Source organism: Microcaecilia unicolor, chromosome 8 (assembly GCF_901765095.1).
Source record: "Microcaecilia unicolor chromosome 8, aMicUni1.1, whole genome shotgun sequence".
Taxonomy (NCBI): domain Eukaryota; kingdom Metazoa; phylum Chordata; class Amphibia; order Gymnophiona; family Siphonopidae; genus Microcaecilia; species Microcaecilia unicolor.
Window position 1 is genome coordinate 246,636,755 of NC_044038.1, and position 17,791 is coordinate 246,654,545.

The 17,791-nt window shown below is 43.1% G+C and overlaps 1 protein-coding gene across 1 annotated transcript in view; it reads right to left on the bottom strand.

The window, feature by feature from the left end:
* The window catches only part of LOC115476527 (fer-1-like protein 4), a 149,912-nt gene that overhangs the window by 92,668 nt on the left and 39,453 nt on the right, over positions 1-17,791 (bottom strand). Inside the window, exons 12-17 of the mRNA XM_030212946.1 lie at positions 15,746-15,905; positions 13,695-13,878; positions 9,606-9,792; positions 6,183-6,559; positions 4,711-4,819; positions 665-863 (exon numbers count right to left, since the gene is read on the bottom strand). Of these exons, the coding sequence (XP_030068806.1) occupies positions 665-863; positions 4,711-4,819; positions 6,183-6,559; positions 9,606-9,792; positions 13,695-13,878; positions 15,746-15,905 (1,216 nt within the window). The remainder of the gene's footprint in view (positions 1-664; positions 864-4,710; positions 4,820-6,182; positions 6,560-9,605; positions 9,793-13,694; positions 13,879-15,745; positions 15,906-17,791) is intronic.

Sequence of the window (17,791 nt, forward strand, 5' to 3'; positions counted from 1 at the left end):
TTTGTCACTGCAGGTGTGATCAAATTATTCTTACACTACGGATACTCCTTGAGTCAGGCAATTTTTGCTGGAACTATGTGATTTGGGGTCTCAAGTTAGGATCTCTGCGCTTCAGTAATTGTTTTCTGGCCCAGTGATTTGGGACTTAAAACTTACTTTAAAAAACTTTTCTACTGTTTCCTTAGTTATGCATTTTTGGCTATTTGCGCTAAAATGGCAGCGTGGCCTGCAGTAAAGCAACCCAGTGTGAGGTGTGTGTTGTCGCACATGTGTGCCAACAGTTACATAATGTACGCATTGATGTCACGGACGCGAGAACAGTGTAGTCACAAAATGGTATTGGTCATCTGCATGCCACAGTTTGGCCAGGCTCTTCATTCCAAGGTTCAGAAGGCTCTTCCCAGACCTGGCCAAAGGAAGGATTTTCCAAGCATGTGCAGGGGCCTGGCAGGGACCCTGCATCTCGGGTTCAGCACAGTGACAACTGTCTCCAGAGACGTTAGTTTCATTAAAGGGAGAGAGGTGGGAGAATATGTAAAGATGGGATATGCAAGGGAAATAGAGATGTCAGAACTATAATCATGCATGCCACATAAAGCCACATAGGAGTAGCTATACTACTTAGATTTAACCTAGAAAGCAGCTGCTGTGGTTAATAAATCACCTGTCATATTCCGTGGGCTCAGCTCTCTTGCCGGGAGTCACCGACTTGTCCTGTTGTGCTGTAATGGATGGTAAAACCTCCATGTCTAGTTCATCTTCTGAGCCTGTGTCCAGCAGTGACTGTTTTTCCTCCGGCACCTCTGCTTTCACACCTTTCTTAGAGCTCTTGGTGATCACCTCGGCTAATTTCCCATAGTTTCCTGTGAAATTAGATCTTTTAATAAAAGGTGAACCATTTGCCGTGATTTATTCTAGATCCATCAGACAGAACTGCATGAAAACGCTTGCAAAAGAGACAAATCTATGAGCTGGCACAGTTAAACATGCTGGAGGCACCGTATACTGTAGACTATCACATTTATTCGGAAATGGAGTTCAATGGGGAGGGGATAAATATGAGAAGATGGAGTGACTGTAGGGTGAAGGAAGAAAACACAAAGGGACAAAGAGGTAGGTAGAAATGTCAATGTATTACCGCACTTGAGATAATGGTTCTTCAGTTCGTACGTCTAGCAGCCCATTTTCTATCTGAAATGTATTGGTTGCATCTCTCATCTGGATCCATGGATAAGAAGCCCTGGAGAAGTTTTGTCCTGATTTTAAGAATCTTTATCTCACCAGCAACCTGATTCTACAGAGCAGGTTCACTTTCTTGATACCTAGGTAAACCCACCGATCACCACACGTATTTGCATGCTTCCAGTTTTCACCCTCCACCCACTACTTGCTCCGTTGCAGTGGTGTAGCCACAGGTGGGCCTGGGTGGGCTAGGGCCCACCCACTTAGAGCTCAGGCCCACCCAACAGTAGCACATGTTTAGTGGTAGCTGGTGGCTATCCCAAGGTCCATCAGCAGAAGACTTCCCCCTGATGGTAACGAAAATGCTACTGTCCATGATACCGGCACCTGCTCAGTTTTCAGTGCCTGCCTGCTGCAGACTGCCAAGGTGGAAAGAAGAATTTTCCTGCCAGCTGAGATATATTTTTGGTGGTGGTGGGGAGAGAACACTTGGTGCCCGCCCTTTTCTTGCCTAGGCCCACCCAAAATCTGTTGTCTGGCTACGCCCCTGCTCCATTATCTTCAGCCAAGCCATGTGGTATCACATTTGTTCATTATGAGGCGATTATAATGCTGTTCTAAAAAAGTGACAAAGCAGATACACAAATAACAAAAATGAAAACAAAACACCTTTAATTCTGACCAAACGTGATGTGTGCATTTAATGCCAGATGCACACAAACATGGATTTCATTGCAAAGCATCTTACCATTTGCTTCCCAAAGGTTTTGCTGAAGATACTGAGGGATATGCTTGTTTCTGTGCTGCCACTCAAGGCAACACCAGTAAGATTCACAGACATTACTGGACATTGGACTTTCTCACTTATCCCTCTGTATGCCATTATGGCCTTATCTCCAGGCTGACGTACACTGCTGACCATGAAGGATTGCGTTCACTAGAGCCAGCCTTGGAAGAATAAATCCAGACACACCCTGGAGCAGTTGCCATTCCCTGGACTAGGATTCTAAATTTGCATCTGGTCTACCCCAAAAGGTTTGGGGTCAGCTAGATCAATTTACCTTTGTTTTTAAGAAGTGTAGGGTTTACAGACTGAGTAAAAGTTTAGAAGCTTCTGTAAAACCTGATATTCAAGAGGATTTAACCGAGAGGCTCCTGACCAGTTTAAACCCACTCTATGTGCCACTGATACTGAGTAAACCGCAGGCCCCCCTGTGCTATCCGGTTAGGGCCAGGGCGGTCTGTGGGCGAAATATCAACGAATATTGGCCAGCGAGTATTTTGTGTGTGTGTGTGTGTGTGTGTGTGTGTATGTGTAATTAATTTTATGTGTGAGACATGTTTAAGGATAATGTGTAAATTTCACCATGAAAAATTGTGCAAAACAGACCAGCAAATTTGGGGGTCCGTTTACTAAGCTGTGGAAAAATTGGCCTTAGCTCGCTGTTATCTATTGCAGTAGTAAAATGACCAGTTTTCTGGGTTTTTTTGTATTAACGGCCATGTGCTAATGATGCCATTAAAAATAATTACTGCCTGAGCACTTAACTGCCACCTGTTTGTAGGTGGTTAAGGACTCATTCGCTAATCACGCATTAATCAGTACATGGTAAAGTAGATAAACAAGCACAGACATGTCCACTCTCTACCCCTAGGCACTCCCCCTCAAGACAAAAAAAGATATCTTTTAGCACACGCACACATTTGTAATTTATCAAAGGGTACATAAGTATTGCCATACTGGGAAAGACCAAAGGTCCATCAAGCCCAGCATCCTGTTTCCAACAGTGGCCAATCCAGGTCACAAATACCCGGCAAGATCCCAAAAATGTACAAAACATTTTATACTGCTTATCCCAGAAATAGTGGATTTTCCCCAAGTCCATTTAATAACGGTCTATGGACTTTTCCTTAGTACAGCGGACTTTGTTCCTGGGGAACTGGGTTCAATTCCCACTGCAGCTCCTTCTGACTCTGGGCAAGTCACTTAATCCTCTATTGACCCAGGTACAAATAAGGACCTGTATATACTATGTAAACCATTTTGAATGTAGTTGCAAAAAACACAGAAAGGTGGTCTATCAAGTCCCATTCCCTTTTAAGCTGCGGTAAGCACGTGCTAGTGCTTCCCACACAGCGCTATGTACATCTAATAGCGCAATACAAATGATTAGCAGTACATAAGAACATAAGTGTTACCATACTGGGAAAGACCAAAGGTCCATCAAGCCCAGCGTCCTGTTTCCAACAGTGGCCAATCCAGGTCACAAATACCTGAAAAAGTTCAGTACATTTTATGCTGCTTATCCCAAAATAATTTTCCCCAAGTCCATTTTAATAATGGTCTCTGGACTTTTCTTTTAGGAAGTTATTTAAACTTTTTAAAACCTTGTTAATCTAATTGCTTTTACCGCATTCTCTGGCAAATAATTCTAGAGTTTAATTACATGTTGAGTGAAGAAATATTTTCTCTAATTTGTTTTACATTTACTACTTTGTAACTTCATTGCTTGTCCCCTAGTCCTAGTATTTTTGGAAAGAGTAAACAAGTGATTCAAGCCTACCCCTTCCACTCCACTCATTATTTTACAGACCTCTATCATATTTCCCCTCAGTCGCCTTTTCTCCAAGCTGAAGAGCCCTAGCCGCTTTAGCCTTTCCTCATAGGGAAGACGTCCCTTCCCCTTTATCATTTTTGTCACCCTTCTCCGTACCTTTTCTAATTCCACTATATCTTTTTTTTTTTATGCGGTGACTAGAATTGCACATAATATTTGAGGTGCGGTCGCACCATGGAGCGATACAAAGGCATTATAACGTCTTCATTTTTTTCCATCCCTTTCCTAATAATTTCTAACATTCAATTTGCTTTCTTAGCCACTGCCACACACTGAGCAGAGGTTTCAACATACCATCAACGATGATACCTAGACCTAGATCCTTTTCCTGGGTGGTGAATCCTAATGTGGAACCTTGCATTACATAACTGTAGTTTGGGTTCCTCTTTCTCACATGCATCACTTTGCACTTGCTCACATTAAACGTCACCTGCCATTTAGACATCCAGTCTCCCAGTCTCGTAAGGTCCTCTTATAATTTAACAACTTTGAATAACTTTGTGTTGTCAGCAAATTTAAGTAGTAGCAGTTCAGTAAAAGGACTCCTTAGTTCAGAATTGTGCAAGGAAATGATCTCTAAACTTGCTCAAAAATTATTCTGCTCACTAAAATATGCACAAATAACATGGTGAAACCTTTCCAAAACCTTCTTTTCTAGGGAAAGCTTCATGACATGGGGGATCTGTGCCAGAATTAGACTAATTTTCTTTCCACAGCTCTGCTGGTTTCAAACAGTCCTAAATAGCAATAGATAGCCTCCCTCTTCCACCTGATGTATCCCTGGAACTGCTAATACTGCTTCTTCTCTTCGAAGCTCTTTTTCCCATTATCAGATGTCACTAAATTATTAACTACAGTGTCTATTTTCTAAACATATAATTGTAAGATTAAAAGCTTTCTTGAATGTTACCTATAGACATCTCAAAGCTGACAGGCTTAGAACCAATGCTGGGGTCAATCATGGTAACTTCAAAGAAGGAAGCGAAGAGCAGGAATTCTTCCTTTACTCCTAGTGCATTCTAAAAGAGAGAGACAACAACACTGTTACCTATGGTACCCTGGTGCCAGGGCCACAAGCACACTGAGAGACTGCAGAGTGACACTAGAACCCAAAGCTCCATCTGCAGGTTAATCTCCAGGTAGCATCAACTCATACCAGGAGAGGAAGGGAGCCAATGTCCTGACCATACCAGGAAAGGCTGAAATAATGCAACCCTGTCCCAATGCAGACATAATGTTCCTTCCTTCCCCCCCACCCATGTGAATTCTTCCCCTTCCCCCGTATTTAATGCCACCCACCCTTGTCTAAACTCTTTCTCCCCGCCCTAATCAGTGATGGATTTAGACTTCTGATACCCTTAAGCAGTATAGGTGCTGCTACTGCTCTGCCTCCCACACCACCCTGAACCCTGCCTCCCCCCCCCCCCCCCCATGTGGACCTTCACACATTTTCTGCACACATCTCTTAAACATGCTCCTCCTCCTCTCTACAGACCTTTGGAACACTCTTGCATTATAGAGACTTTTTTTGATCATGATCATTCCCTATTGAATCTAATCATTTCCCTTGTACTGAATCCCACTGATCTCGTGGTTGTGGCTCTGGCTCCAGCAGCAGAATGAGGCGTAGGGTGAGAACAGGGATGGTGGTAGCTGCACTCACAAGCCCAGCCTTAGATGCTTGGTTGAGGGCTTGCAAGCATGGGCTGAATATCTTCACCTTCTGTTTATCTCACTGCCAGAGCTATGAAGGCAGCAAGAGGATGCTGGGAGGGAATTGATATCAGGTTAGATGCTGGGGGGGAGGACTGGAATCGTGGCCAAAGTGATCAGAGATCTGGGAATGGGGAAGAAGGTCCTTCTAGGGCCAAAAGGAATATTGCCAAAGTAGGTAGGAGGAATAGCTAAGTGGTTAGAGCACTGAGCTTGATGTCCAGGGGTGCCCAGTTCAAATTCCACTGCTGCTCCTTGTGGTGATGAGCAAGTCACTTAACCCTCCATTGCCTGAGGTACAAAAATTAGATTGTGAGCCCTGCAGGAACAGGGAAAATTATCTAGTATACCTGAATGTAACTTACCTTGAGCTACTACTGAGAAAGGTATTAACCAAATCCAAAATAATAAATAGAATAAAATAAGTCATCTACAGCTGAGATAGGGTTGCCATTTTTAACCAGGTCAGCTCAAACAGACTGATCAAATTGTGGCTTTGTCCCCACTGAAGGTGGAGTTGTAGCTTTGCTTTTCATAAGAACAAGAGGGTAACCTTTCTATGAATGTAATTGGATAAGAGCAGGACTATCGGCTTGATTGAGCCAACTGTCTAGTTGAGGAGACAAGTCTATGCTAAAGTAACGTAACCCTCCTTGGTACTTCACTTACCTCTGGCAGTGGTAGAATGTCGTCCACCTCTACAGTCACAGCACTGGGTTGCTCCAAGGCCTCAGCAGCCTCTGCCTCTTCCCCTTTCTTCTGACTCTGCTCCTTTGACTTCTCCTTTGACTGTTCCTTAGATTTTTTGCTTTTTTTCTTCATTTTCAGCTTGCTGAGTGCATTCTTTAGTACCTGGGCTGGCTTCTTGTCTGCCATGCTGTTACTGATGAAAATCTCTACAGTTATGGCCACCAGAAGGCGCCCTCGGTAAAATATGCCATCACCCAGCCCTTCATTAAGATCACGGTGGATGTCTCGCAAGGTGTAGTTCTGCGGTGAGCCATAGAGATTCACCCAGGCAGGACCAAACGTAGGATTAAAGCCAGCTGCAAGAAAACACACACAAAAATAGCCAGTGAAACAATCTACCCGTTGAGGTGTTGTCCCAAGCGATTGCTCGGTGAATCGCATGAAGAAAGGGAAGATCCTCAAATACCAAGAAATACAGTCTCAGACCAAGAAAATGTGGCAGAAAGATAGAGAAATGTTTCCCATCGTTTTGGATGCCACAGGCTTGGTCTAAAAGAACTTCCAAAGGCACTTGTGAATCCCGGAAAGAAGCTTCTTTGGCACAATGCAAGTACTGCAGTGAGCACTGGCAGGAAATTTGAGAGACTGAGATCACACTCCATTTACTCTGGCTTTGGAGTATCATTGGTATGTGCACAACTAACCCATTTGGAGAAATTGCCCCCCAGATAAACTCTGTGCTGTTCATTTGGCATCCCAGTGCCACAAACAAAATAACGCTCAATCGGATTCCAGTTGAGGTCATTTGTGACACTTTTCCAACATGGCTGGGCCCAGTTGTTCAGGAGGACTGCAAGGGAGCTGTATCGAGTTTATCCCCTCCTGAGAAGGTTCTAGGGCAGTTTTTCTGAATGGTTGTACTGCAGACAATGGGCTTCGTCTGTTACATCCCAGGGTACATTCGTTCTTACAGCATCACAGTACATCGGTGTGATGATGCTACAGTTATACAGGCACAGAAGTGCTTGCTGCAACGTAAAAGAGGGAACTACTGTGTATTCAAACTGGACTAGCCAGCAGATCTGAATCAGTAGCAGCTTTGAGGCATAAACTCTCTTGAGAGATGAGTGTCCAGAGGCAGAGAGGTATCATACATGATATAAGAGTAGCCATAGGAGCCAACTTTTCAAAATTATTGGGGGTGCTAAGCCCAATGGAAATAACCCCTCCCTGGATACATACAAGGAATTTTCTCAATATTGGGGGTGCTCAAGCACCCACAGAGTCGGCTCCAATGAGAGCAGCAGTCCCCATGGACTTGAGAACTGCCACATAAACAGAGATGACAGTATTCTCTTACAGGTAATTGGAAAGTTTTGGTGACTCCCGAGAAGCGTACCTTTAATTAATTAGACTCTGTGAAGAAATCTGTTCAGACATTTAAGGACCAGATTCCAAGACTGGAGTTTGTCACATGGAAAAGCAATTGAAATCAGGGGGGTGGGGGAGAGGAAAGTGGATGAATTTGCTGGTAATCTTTATGCCTGATTTTCAACCGCCCTATCTGTTTCGGAAGGACCAGTGACTATGTGATCCTGAATGTAATGGATAACAGGTCTGTTTAAGTTGTTGCTGCTGCTTATCTGGTCCTTTTAATCAGAAAACGTTATCTGGATAGTGGCTGAATATTGTGAATTTTGCTGATATCCAGGTAACCTTTGGTCCTGATCCTGGACTATCTCTTAAAATTCCTAATCTTTTAGGGATAACCTTTGTCCAAATGTGGTTAGTACCCAATGCTACCTCTATAAATCCTTTTGAATATCAGCCTGTAAAGAGTAACTTTTTACTTACACCTGGCACCTGGGCTATCAAAGCACATGGGATTATGCGTTACATCTCCCTTATGAAGACAACATCTGCAAGAGCTGCTTTTATAAAATTACCTCAGGGAATGTGGGTGGCACACTTACAGCCACTCCGAGGCAGGTCGTACTGCTCAATGTATCAGCTAATAAGAATGAGTGTGTATGAGATTCCTTTCTAAAGTATACATATAAGTGCTAATCATGCTCCCATTTAACCTATGCTTCATCTCCCCCACAATCACACCCCCATTCAACCTACACTTCACTCCCTGTTCAACATATGCTTCATCTCCACCCCACCCCCCCCCCCCACACCCAATGCATATAGGGCTAGATTCAGTAAATGGTGCTCAAATTTGGGTGCTGGGAAAGATCCATTCTTCGCACTATTCTCTAAAGTATGCTCCGGACCAAGGGTCCTTTATATACAATAGCACTTCGAACGGATTCCCGCACCCAACTGTGATATACAGCATTTTACAATAATCTATTTCTAAGAAGAACAGCAGATGCCAAAGAGACCTGTGGCTCCACAGACCCATAACCTATGTGCAGCGTGAGGAGGCAGGGAACTACAAGGTCCAGAATGCACTGCAGCAGCAAGGGAATCAGAGTCAGGGGGAGGACTCTAGGCAGGAGAGTGAGAAGCCAGCAGTTGATTGGGAAATTGAACCAGGTGCGAGGGTTGCAGGCAGCTTTATTAAGAGAGTGGTGGAAAGCTGTAGGAAGTAGATGGAAACACTCGGGAAGCTCTCTCTGGAAAAGGTGACAGCTGGAGAAGGGAAGTAGATGGTTGTGTTTGACTGTTTGAGTTTGAAGAACTGTCTTAAGTTTGAGAAGGGTTTAAGTAGCAGGCTCTGAGTAAAGTGCCTTTTTGTTATGTTTGACTTGAAGAAATGTTTATGTTAAAGAAGAAGACATGTTGATGTTAAGGAAGAAATAAGCCACGAGGAGTATGTTAAATGGCCATTAATAAAACCCTTAATTATAAGAAGCCTGGTGTTGATGAGCGTTTTGTGAAGGGAGAAGAGGAAACAGAAAGCTCCCCAGTGTTTAAGATAGAATCCTGTGAGTTACTGAGACATCTAGAGCCCAGCAGTGACCATGTGTGTGTGTGGCGGAAGCTAAGCAGGATCAGCCCAGGCTGGAGTCTGGAATGGTGACCAGCTCACAGCAGTCTTGTTGGGTCTAAATTTTCCTCCCAAATAGAGGGTTTCATCTTCAGTAGCCAAGCTAACGTAAACTCTGAACCCAATGCTCTTGGAGATGAAGTGTTAATTTATGGGATTTCATCCAAGGACCCATTGCTCTCAAACATGTCTTCAGTTTGATGATTGCCAGTATTTAACCCTTCCCTGCTTTTACACAGAGTTGAATATCATCAATAAACATGTGACAATCAAATGCAAAGAGCGGTTGCAGACAGATGTTAAGAGACAGGGGGGTGAACAGACCCCTTTGGTACTCTGCAAGTTAATGGATTAAATAAGGATCAAGTATTATCCCAAAGGACTAGAAAAACTTGGCATCTCACCATTCCTCCCAGGATCTGAAATCTGTTGCAAGTCAATAAACTGTGTTGCCAAAGCCACATCTCCAATGTTTGCATCGTCCAGCACTTGCACTTTGATCTTTCTGGCGAGCGGTGGGAACATCTCGATGAAGCTGATCTGCTCATTCCACTCCGGCTCTGTAGTGTTGTTTTCAACAGATGTTTCTCCCTGACATTGGAGAGGAGACCATTATTCACCTTCCTCTATTTAGAGAACTGGCCATGTAACGCTACTCTGTTTTATTTAACGATTCCCAATCCTTAACGAAACACTGTTTCCTATTCCACAACTTTTTATGTTTCAACAATTTTTGATGATTCATCAACATAATCAAACCAACACTTGGAAAGATCAAAAGAACATATGATAAGGCAAAGAAATTAACATAGTTAAATCATCAAAAATGTTAACAATCTTCTGCGCAACCCAACCCCCACCATCAAACCCCTCATATAATCAATCTCAAAAACTCTATTCCACAGTTTTTTAAAAAATTTCTCATTAGTGTCTCATGAGGGATTTTTTCAAACGCTTTCTGAAAAAGTACATCAACTGATTCACCTTTATCCACATTTATTCACACCTTAAAAAAATGTAGCAAATTGGTGAGGCATCCCTTGGTTGAATCCATGTTCACTCTGTTCCATTAATCCTTGTTTGTTTGTGTTCAGCACTTTTATTCTTTATAATAGCTTTTATCATTTTGCCAAGAACTGATGCCAGGCTTACCAGTCTGTGGTTTCCCAGATCAACCCTCAAATCCTTTTAAAAAGCTGTCATTACATCGGCCACTTCCAGTCTTCAGACACCATGGACTATTTTAATAACAAGTCACAGATTACTAATAGTAGATCTTCAATTTCCTTTTTGAGTTCTTGTAGTATTCTGGAGCGTATACCATCCAGTCTAGGTGATTTACTTCCCTTTACATTGTCAATTTGACTTATTACATCTTCCAGGTTCACTAAGATTATATCAGTTCCTCTGTATTGTCACCTTAAGTACTACTTCTGGCACTGGTAACTCTTACTGCTTTAGCTTATGATAGGGATAATTTGCAATCTTTACTTTGCTCTTACCTTAAATGCTCCAGGCTTACTTTTGCCTTTGTTGCAAGCTCTCTATCACGATGTCCTAACTTCCCTCTTTTGATAGTATTCTTCAAAGTTACCTCACTCTGAACCATGTGCTCCTAAGCAATTGTTGGCTTTGTTCTAGGTTCTAATTTAAAAGCTATTCTAGCTCCATTTTAAATGTTGGCGCCAGCAGCCTGGTTCCACCCCAGTTATAGTGACACTTATCTTTTTGGAATAGGCCCCACCTTTCCCAGAATGTTGCCTAGTTTCTATCAATTCTAAATCCCTTTTCTCTGAACCATCGCCTCATTCACATATTGAGACTCGAGCTCTGCCCACCTCTTGGGTCCTGTGTGTGGAAAGGGTAGCCATTTCTGCAAATTATACCCTGGATGTTTTGAATTTCAACTTTCTACCTCAGAGCCTAAATTTGGCTTTCAGAACCTCCCTCCAACGTTTTCCTATGTTGCTGGTACCCACATGTACCATGACAGCCAGCTCCTCCCCAGCACTGTCTAAAATCTAGAGGTCTACCAGCTTTCTCACATCCACCAGGTACTGCATGCCTTATACTGTAACTGAATCTCCAACTAAAAGGGCCATCCTAACTCTTCTCCCTGGCAGAAGCCCCTAGAAAAACTTGCTATGAGAGGTTATTACATCACCAGAAGGGCAGGTCCTTGCTACAGGATTGCTTCCCCTTGCTTTCCATTTAGGTCATCTCCCTCCTCCAAGGCAGCAGAGAGGCTGTCAGAATGGAAAAGGGACTTCTCTATTAGGTCCCTGTAGGTCTGCTCTATCCACCTGTCTGCTTCAGCTCCTCCAAGTCTGCTTCTCTAGCCTCAATAGATCAAACTTGTTCTCTGAGAATTGGGAGCTCCTTGCATTGAGTGCACACCTATGACCTCTTGCCAACTATGAGATAATCATATATTTGACATGGTGTAAAAGAACGGACAGTAGCCAACTGGCTGCTGGACTACTGTCTGCATCTTAGCACTGGTAAGTTGTTTTATTATTTAGGGAAGTTGCTAAGAGAGTAGGGATAATAAACTAATATAAAAGGCCTTAAGAGCATTTGGCATATTTTATGCTTTTATTTAGTGTCTGCTTCTGTTACACTCCTACCTGGCTGCTCCTGGCGGTGGCCATCTTGGTTGGTTCAGTTGTGGCGGCGGCCATCTTGGGAAGTGCAGTTTGATCAGCCTCTGAGGGCGGCCATCTTGGTGCTAGGCAGCCTCAGGAAGGAAGTACATATTTGGGCATAGAGCATCTCTTCTGATGGAGGCTGCCATCTTCAATCAGCTGCACATGTTTTAGACTGATTCCTACACTATTTAAAGCCCTGCCTCCAGTCAATCCTTGCTTCGGCTTCTATTGCTGTAGAGGTTGTAGCTCCTGTCTGTGTTCTGTTTCTGGTTATCCTGTTTCCTGTGTTTTGACTCTCGGATTGTTTCCTGACTACTCTGCTGTGTTGCTGCCTGCCCAGACCTCGGATTGTTTCCTGACTACTCTGCTGTATTGCTGCCTGCCCAGACCTTGGACTTTCTCCTGACTACTCTGTTGTTTTGCCGTCTTCCTGGTCCTTGGACTGTGTCAGTTCTCCCGCCTGTCTGGTTGGTGGCCGTACACCCCGCCGGTTCCAGAAGTCCTGGTGACCACCTGCAGCTGGGAGCTCAACTCCCGGTGAACGGTGGTCGTTTCCCAGGTGAAGCTAGGGGTTGTCTGGCTGCCTGACCGAGAGCAGTGTCACTCCATCTCTGCTGTGCTCAGTCGGGGCACAGGGGCTCACTACTACCGGGTCATAACAGCTTCTCACCAAACTGCAAACAATTTGTTTAAGGCGAAATGATGTAGATTTGATAAATATCTAATATCTACTTTTTGTACTGCTCTAAAAGGCAGATGCTCAAAACTCTACTTCTGTTCCGAACGGTGCCATAAAAATACTGCCAGAACAGCGCAGAAGAACAAATCCATAATGCTGAACACTAATGAGATGCAAATATAGGCATAGCGTTGAGCATTAGGGAGTTCGGCAGGAGGAGTTCTGCGGTAAGCTCGGCTCCTCTGCACGTGAACCTGGCAAAACCTGAACATGAAGAACACACACATTGCCATCTGTTTTCTGTGGCCTAAATATAAGCGTTTTACTTGGTTGTTGTTTTTTTTAAGCGTGGACACTTATATTTGAACACAGGACACAGATTCCAATGTGTGCTTTCACTTTTGAGTCTGCTGTGACTCGCTTATATTTGTTTCTCATGACCAGCACTTAAGGGCTTTCACAGGCTTTCTTCTGCTTCCAAAAGCAATCAAAATTGGCAGAAGGAAGTGTTACAAAAATCCTCTCTCCCAACACTCTTAACGCCTGCTCCGATCTGCTGTTATTTTTTGCAGCTGTAAGGCAGTTTTTGTTTCGGGTGTTCTTTCTGAGCATTAGGGAGGAATACAAAATGACCTCATTTACATGAGCTGGACTACATTAGCATGCTACTTGTGCTGTTCATTTGCACGCTCGTTCGTTCCCGTGCGACAAGCTTCTGAACAATCTGCATATGTAAACGTGGATGCTGGTCCGGCGATAATGACCTCTAGCTCCCACGTTTACTTTTGAGCATTGGGGCCTAAGGTCCTAACAATTATATTAGACTATTTAAACAAGTAAACACCTGATCTTTCTCTTTGGGGCGAGAGGGTGGACGTCTGCTTACTGAGATTGGACATGAGGGGAGCCACTGCTTTGTCTGGGATTGGTACCATGGAATGTTACTACTAATTGGGTTTCTGCCAGGTACTTGTGACCTGGATTGACCACTGTTGGAAGCAGGATACTGGGCTAGATGAATCATTGGTCTGACCCAGAATGTCTATTTTTATGTTCTTATAGTCTTATGTTTGTTCATGTCATATCCTTAGTCTATCTAGAGTAACCTTTTTGATTTGGACTTTTTAAAGAAAATTACTGTGGGCATACAATCTTTCTCCTCTTACCTGTTGTCCAGCAAATGAGACCTGAACATATGGATCAATGAAGACCTTTTTCTCTCCTATAATCTTGGAGAAGCTTCCCATGATGCCTGAACTCATATTGGGCAAACCTTCTGCTTTGAAGATTTTTACATTTATTTTTGCCCAAGGTCGTTCAGCAGGAACTCTTTTAGGAAGTAGCAAATTTCTGAAATAAAGAAAAAATGCTTTGTGTGCTCACAAGCAGATGTAGTAAGATACTATATAAATGCAGATACAAACTGGGGCTACAGCACCCTCACTGTATTGATAATAAGAATTCACCAGTTCTGTAGACAGTGCAAAATACCCCCCCCCCCCCCCACACACTCTCTCTCTCTCTCTCTCTCTCTTTCTTTCTCCTAATCTTGCTTTTCTTTCTTCAAAAGAGAACAGGGCTTACAGAAGACAAACACAAATAGAATTGGAAGTGTGATAGACTTTGAAGACCTGAAGAATGGTCTAGAATTTGGCAGCTAAGATTTAATACTAAAAATTGCAGGTTCATGTATTTGGGCTACAAAAGCTTGAGGGAGCAGGACATGAAAGAAAAGCAAGACTGGGGGGGGGGGGGGGGGTGATCACATCTGATAATCTTAAAATGGCCAAACAGCAGAAAAGGATCCTTGGGTGCAAAAGAAGAAAGAGATGATACTGCCAGTCTGAATATCTCATTGAAGAGACCCCATTTAGTGTACTGTTCCAGAGACCACATCTCCAAAAAGATATAAATAGGATGGAGTTGGTGCAGTGGTCAGTGGTCTTCATCATAGAATGTATGGGGACAGATGTAAAGATTTCAGTATGAATATTTTGGAAGAAAGGCAAAAGAGGGGAGATACGATAAAGATGTTTGCACAGGAGGTGAGTTTCTTTCAACTGAAAGGAAGCTCTAAAATGAGGGGGTGTGGGATGAACATGAAAAGAGACAGACTCAGGAGTAATCTAAGGAAATACTTCTTCACAGAAAATATGATGGGTGCATGAAACGGCTTCCTGGTGGAGGTAGTGGAAATAAAAGCTGTATCTGAATTCAAGAAAACTTCCTTTCCCTTGTTCCAAGTTTTCCAAGAAAAGGATCCTGTCCAAAACTAGGTAGCACTGGCAGGTCCTCGCGTGAAATATTCCCCATCCCTAGGCATGTTGATTTTACAGGATTTGCTACCAATTCCACACTCCTCAGCCAATACTGAACGTCTTCCAAACAACCATTTTGTCTTCTCCACCTCCATGAATCTACTGTCAATTAAAGGCATGACCAGCTGGATATTATCTGCCATAATAAAATCCTCATTCCCGTAAGTATAGGGTGAAATGCATTTTTATTTCTCTTTCTGACTTCTTGAGCTTAATGTTTGTAAGTTTGGTCCTTCATTCTATAATAGGTGAGGGTTGGACTGTGTTCTGTGTGTGAGGGATTCTGCTGGCTTGTAGTGTGTGTTGAGATAGTCCGACCTGTTTGGCTTTTCCAGTAGATGGTGTATTTGCTGCCTTTTTTTTAAAGGTTTGGTTCTTGCTGTGTTGTGAGAGTTGGGAACGTTATGGTATGAAAGATTTAATACATAGATTCTGAGTAGATTATTTCCAGGGTTTTGCATTACTTTACAAACTGGCAGTGGAAGGACTGAGTATTTATCTTACTGAGGTGATACCAGGATTTATTGGCAAGATGATAAGGGGAAACATCTTGCCTCTCTCTGTATAGACTTCAGTACAGATTAAAAATTTTTTTTTTATGTTGACAGTAAGTTTAGTGTGAATTTATTTAATATTCAAACTGATCAGATCATTTTTTCTCAGAAAAATAAATAGCTTTAATTCAAAAATATAAATATAAACAAGTAAATTCTGTGAAAAATAGCTTATATCTAGCTTCCATCTCTTTTAACTACACTGAAATTATATCTGGGCTTGTCTATTCAGCTGGAGATTGTAGTGTAGAGCGTGTCACGCACATAAAAAGTGTCTCAGGTGTGTCACAACAGAAGAAAGGTTGAGGCCTGCGACAGGATTGCTGTTTCTGCTGTATCACCTACTTTTCAATGTCGTCACTCTGACTGCTGGAAGTAGCAGGCGGAGCCACCATGGAATCCCCCCTGGCCACAACAGAAAGGTTACATTTCACGAATCCTTTGATGCCAGCCCGGGTGTCTTTGGGATCGGTGATGACAGCCCATTTCTGCAAGAACCTATGATCTGTAGCAAGACAGTAGAAAGCATCTCATTAGTGTTGCATTTATTGACGGATTCAAAGTGATTTAGCCGATCCTACATGACTCCTGGCCAGTGAAATCGCTTGTTTGAGGCTATCAAATGATGACTGGCTCAGGGGCGTAGCCAGACACCCAATTTTGGGTGGGCCTGGGCCCAGGATGGGTGGGCAGAATAACTTTGCCCTGTCCCACAAGTGATTTGGTCTCTTCCTCTCTCGCCTGCATGCCATTTGGTCTCTCAAACATCCTCCTTCCCTCGCATACAGCAACTAATACACATTGCTCATGTTGGCCCCACAGCCTTCCCTCTGATGCAACTTCCTGTTTCCTCATAGTTGTGAATACATCAGAGGGAAGGCTGTGGGGATGGGGCGAATAGTATGTATCAGTCGCTGCGCGCTGCAGGCGAAGATCTGCTATTTACAAGGTATGCAGGAGAGACAGTTGTTGGGAGTTTTTGGCTGGTGAGGCTTAGGGATCCCTGCCCCTGCCAGCCACATCATAGGTGTGCTGCTACTGGGTGGGCCTGAGCCCAAAGTGGGTGGGCCTGGGCCCATCCAGGCCCACCCTTGGCTACGCCACTGGACTGGCTGAATATTGCCACAGACCACTAAACTCAAAGCTGGCTATTTTGTGGGCGGTCCAGTGCTGAGTCAGCGCTTAAATTCCTTAAATGCTGAACCACAAGTTTAGCAGTTAAATCAGACTGCTTAAAAGTCAGTCCTATATCTATGTGGTTAAATGCTAAATATCGCATAGCAGATAGCCAGCCACATAAATCTGGATTTTCAGGGCCAGTTGCCTAGAAATTGCTCAGGAATAATGTCAGTGGCAGCTTAAAAAAAAAAATGCTCACTGACACTGGCTGAATATCGACCCCCAAAGTTTCCATAATTCACATTTTAAAAATCACATAAAAATCTTTGTTTAGATAGATAGTTTGGAAAAATCATAACCAAATAGCAGAGGAATCACATTCAGCGGAAGCCATATGTACCCAGGGTTGACCAACGTTAGGGCAATAAATACATAAATATATAAATTTAAATTAAAAAAATATCTTTATCTATCTATCAATATATCATAGACACACATACAAAAGCTGTGCAAATCATGCCACTTGCTCATTTTGTCCCAGGGTTTAGTTTCCTGCAACATAAGTGTCAGGGATCAGGAGTCATTCTCTTGTCTTGCGAGAAATCTTTACCTGCTGTGACAGTAGGAGTCAAATCCTGATCCAAAGCCTTTCCTACTCTGAGGAATATCACTCACCAAAGATACACAATCTGCTAGAATACTGTTGGGACTACACTGGCTTCAGACATCTCCATTGGTTATAGACAATCTCCCTAATTCTAGAAAGTTACGTACAAGTTATAGAATAAGGTCAATTCCTCATGTAACTTAATTTAATAATGAGCTGATAATTGGTGTTAATAAGCTCTAATTGGGCATAACTACCCTTAGTATTCTCTAAATTGTGCGCTGAAATTCCAGAGCATGCAGCTTAGAAGGGGCGGGGACCTAGGTGGGTCATGCGCAGGTCAGGAAGTTATGTACGCCGCTGGTTATAAAGCACTTTCATTTGCATACCTAGCTGCCTATAGCTAGGCGTGAGAATTTACACAAGCCGTTGAGCTGGTGTAAGTACAGACACCTAAAGTGGTCTTGCGACAGTGTTGAATAATAGAAGTTCCGCACACAGCTGCCATTATAGAAGTAGCGCTTAGCAAGAATTACCCCCAATATGTACAACGCAACCATCGGAGAAACACAATCTGTACAATCTCTACCTTTGGTTATTGGCATCAATGAAAATAACTCGGTCCTGTTCAGACACCTCTTATTCCTACGTGAGCAGAACATGAA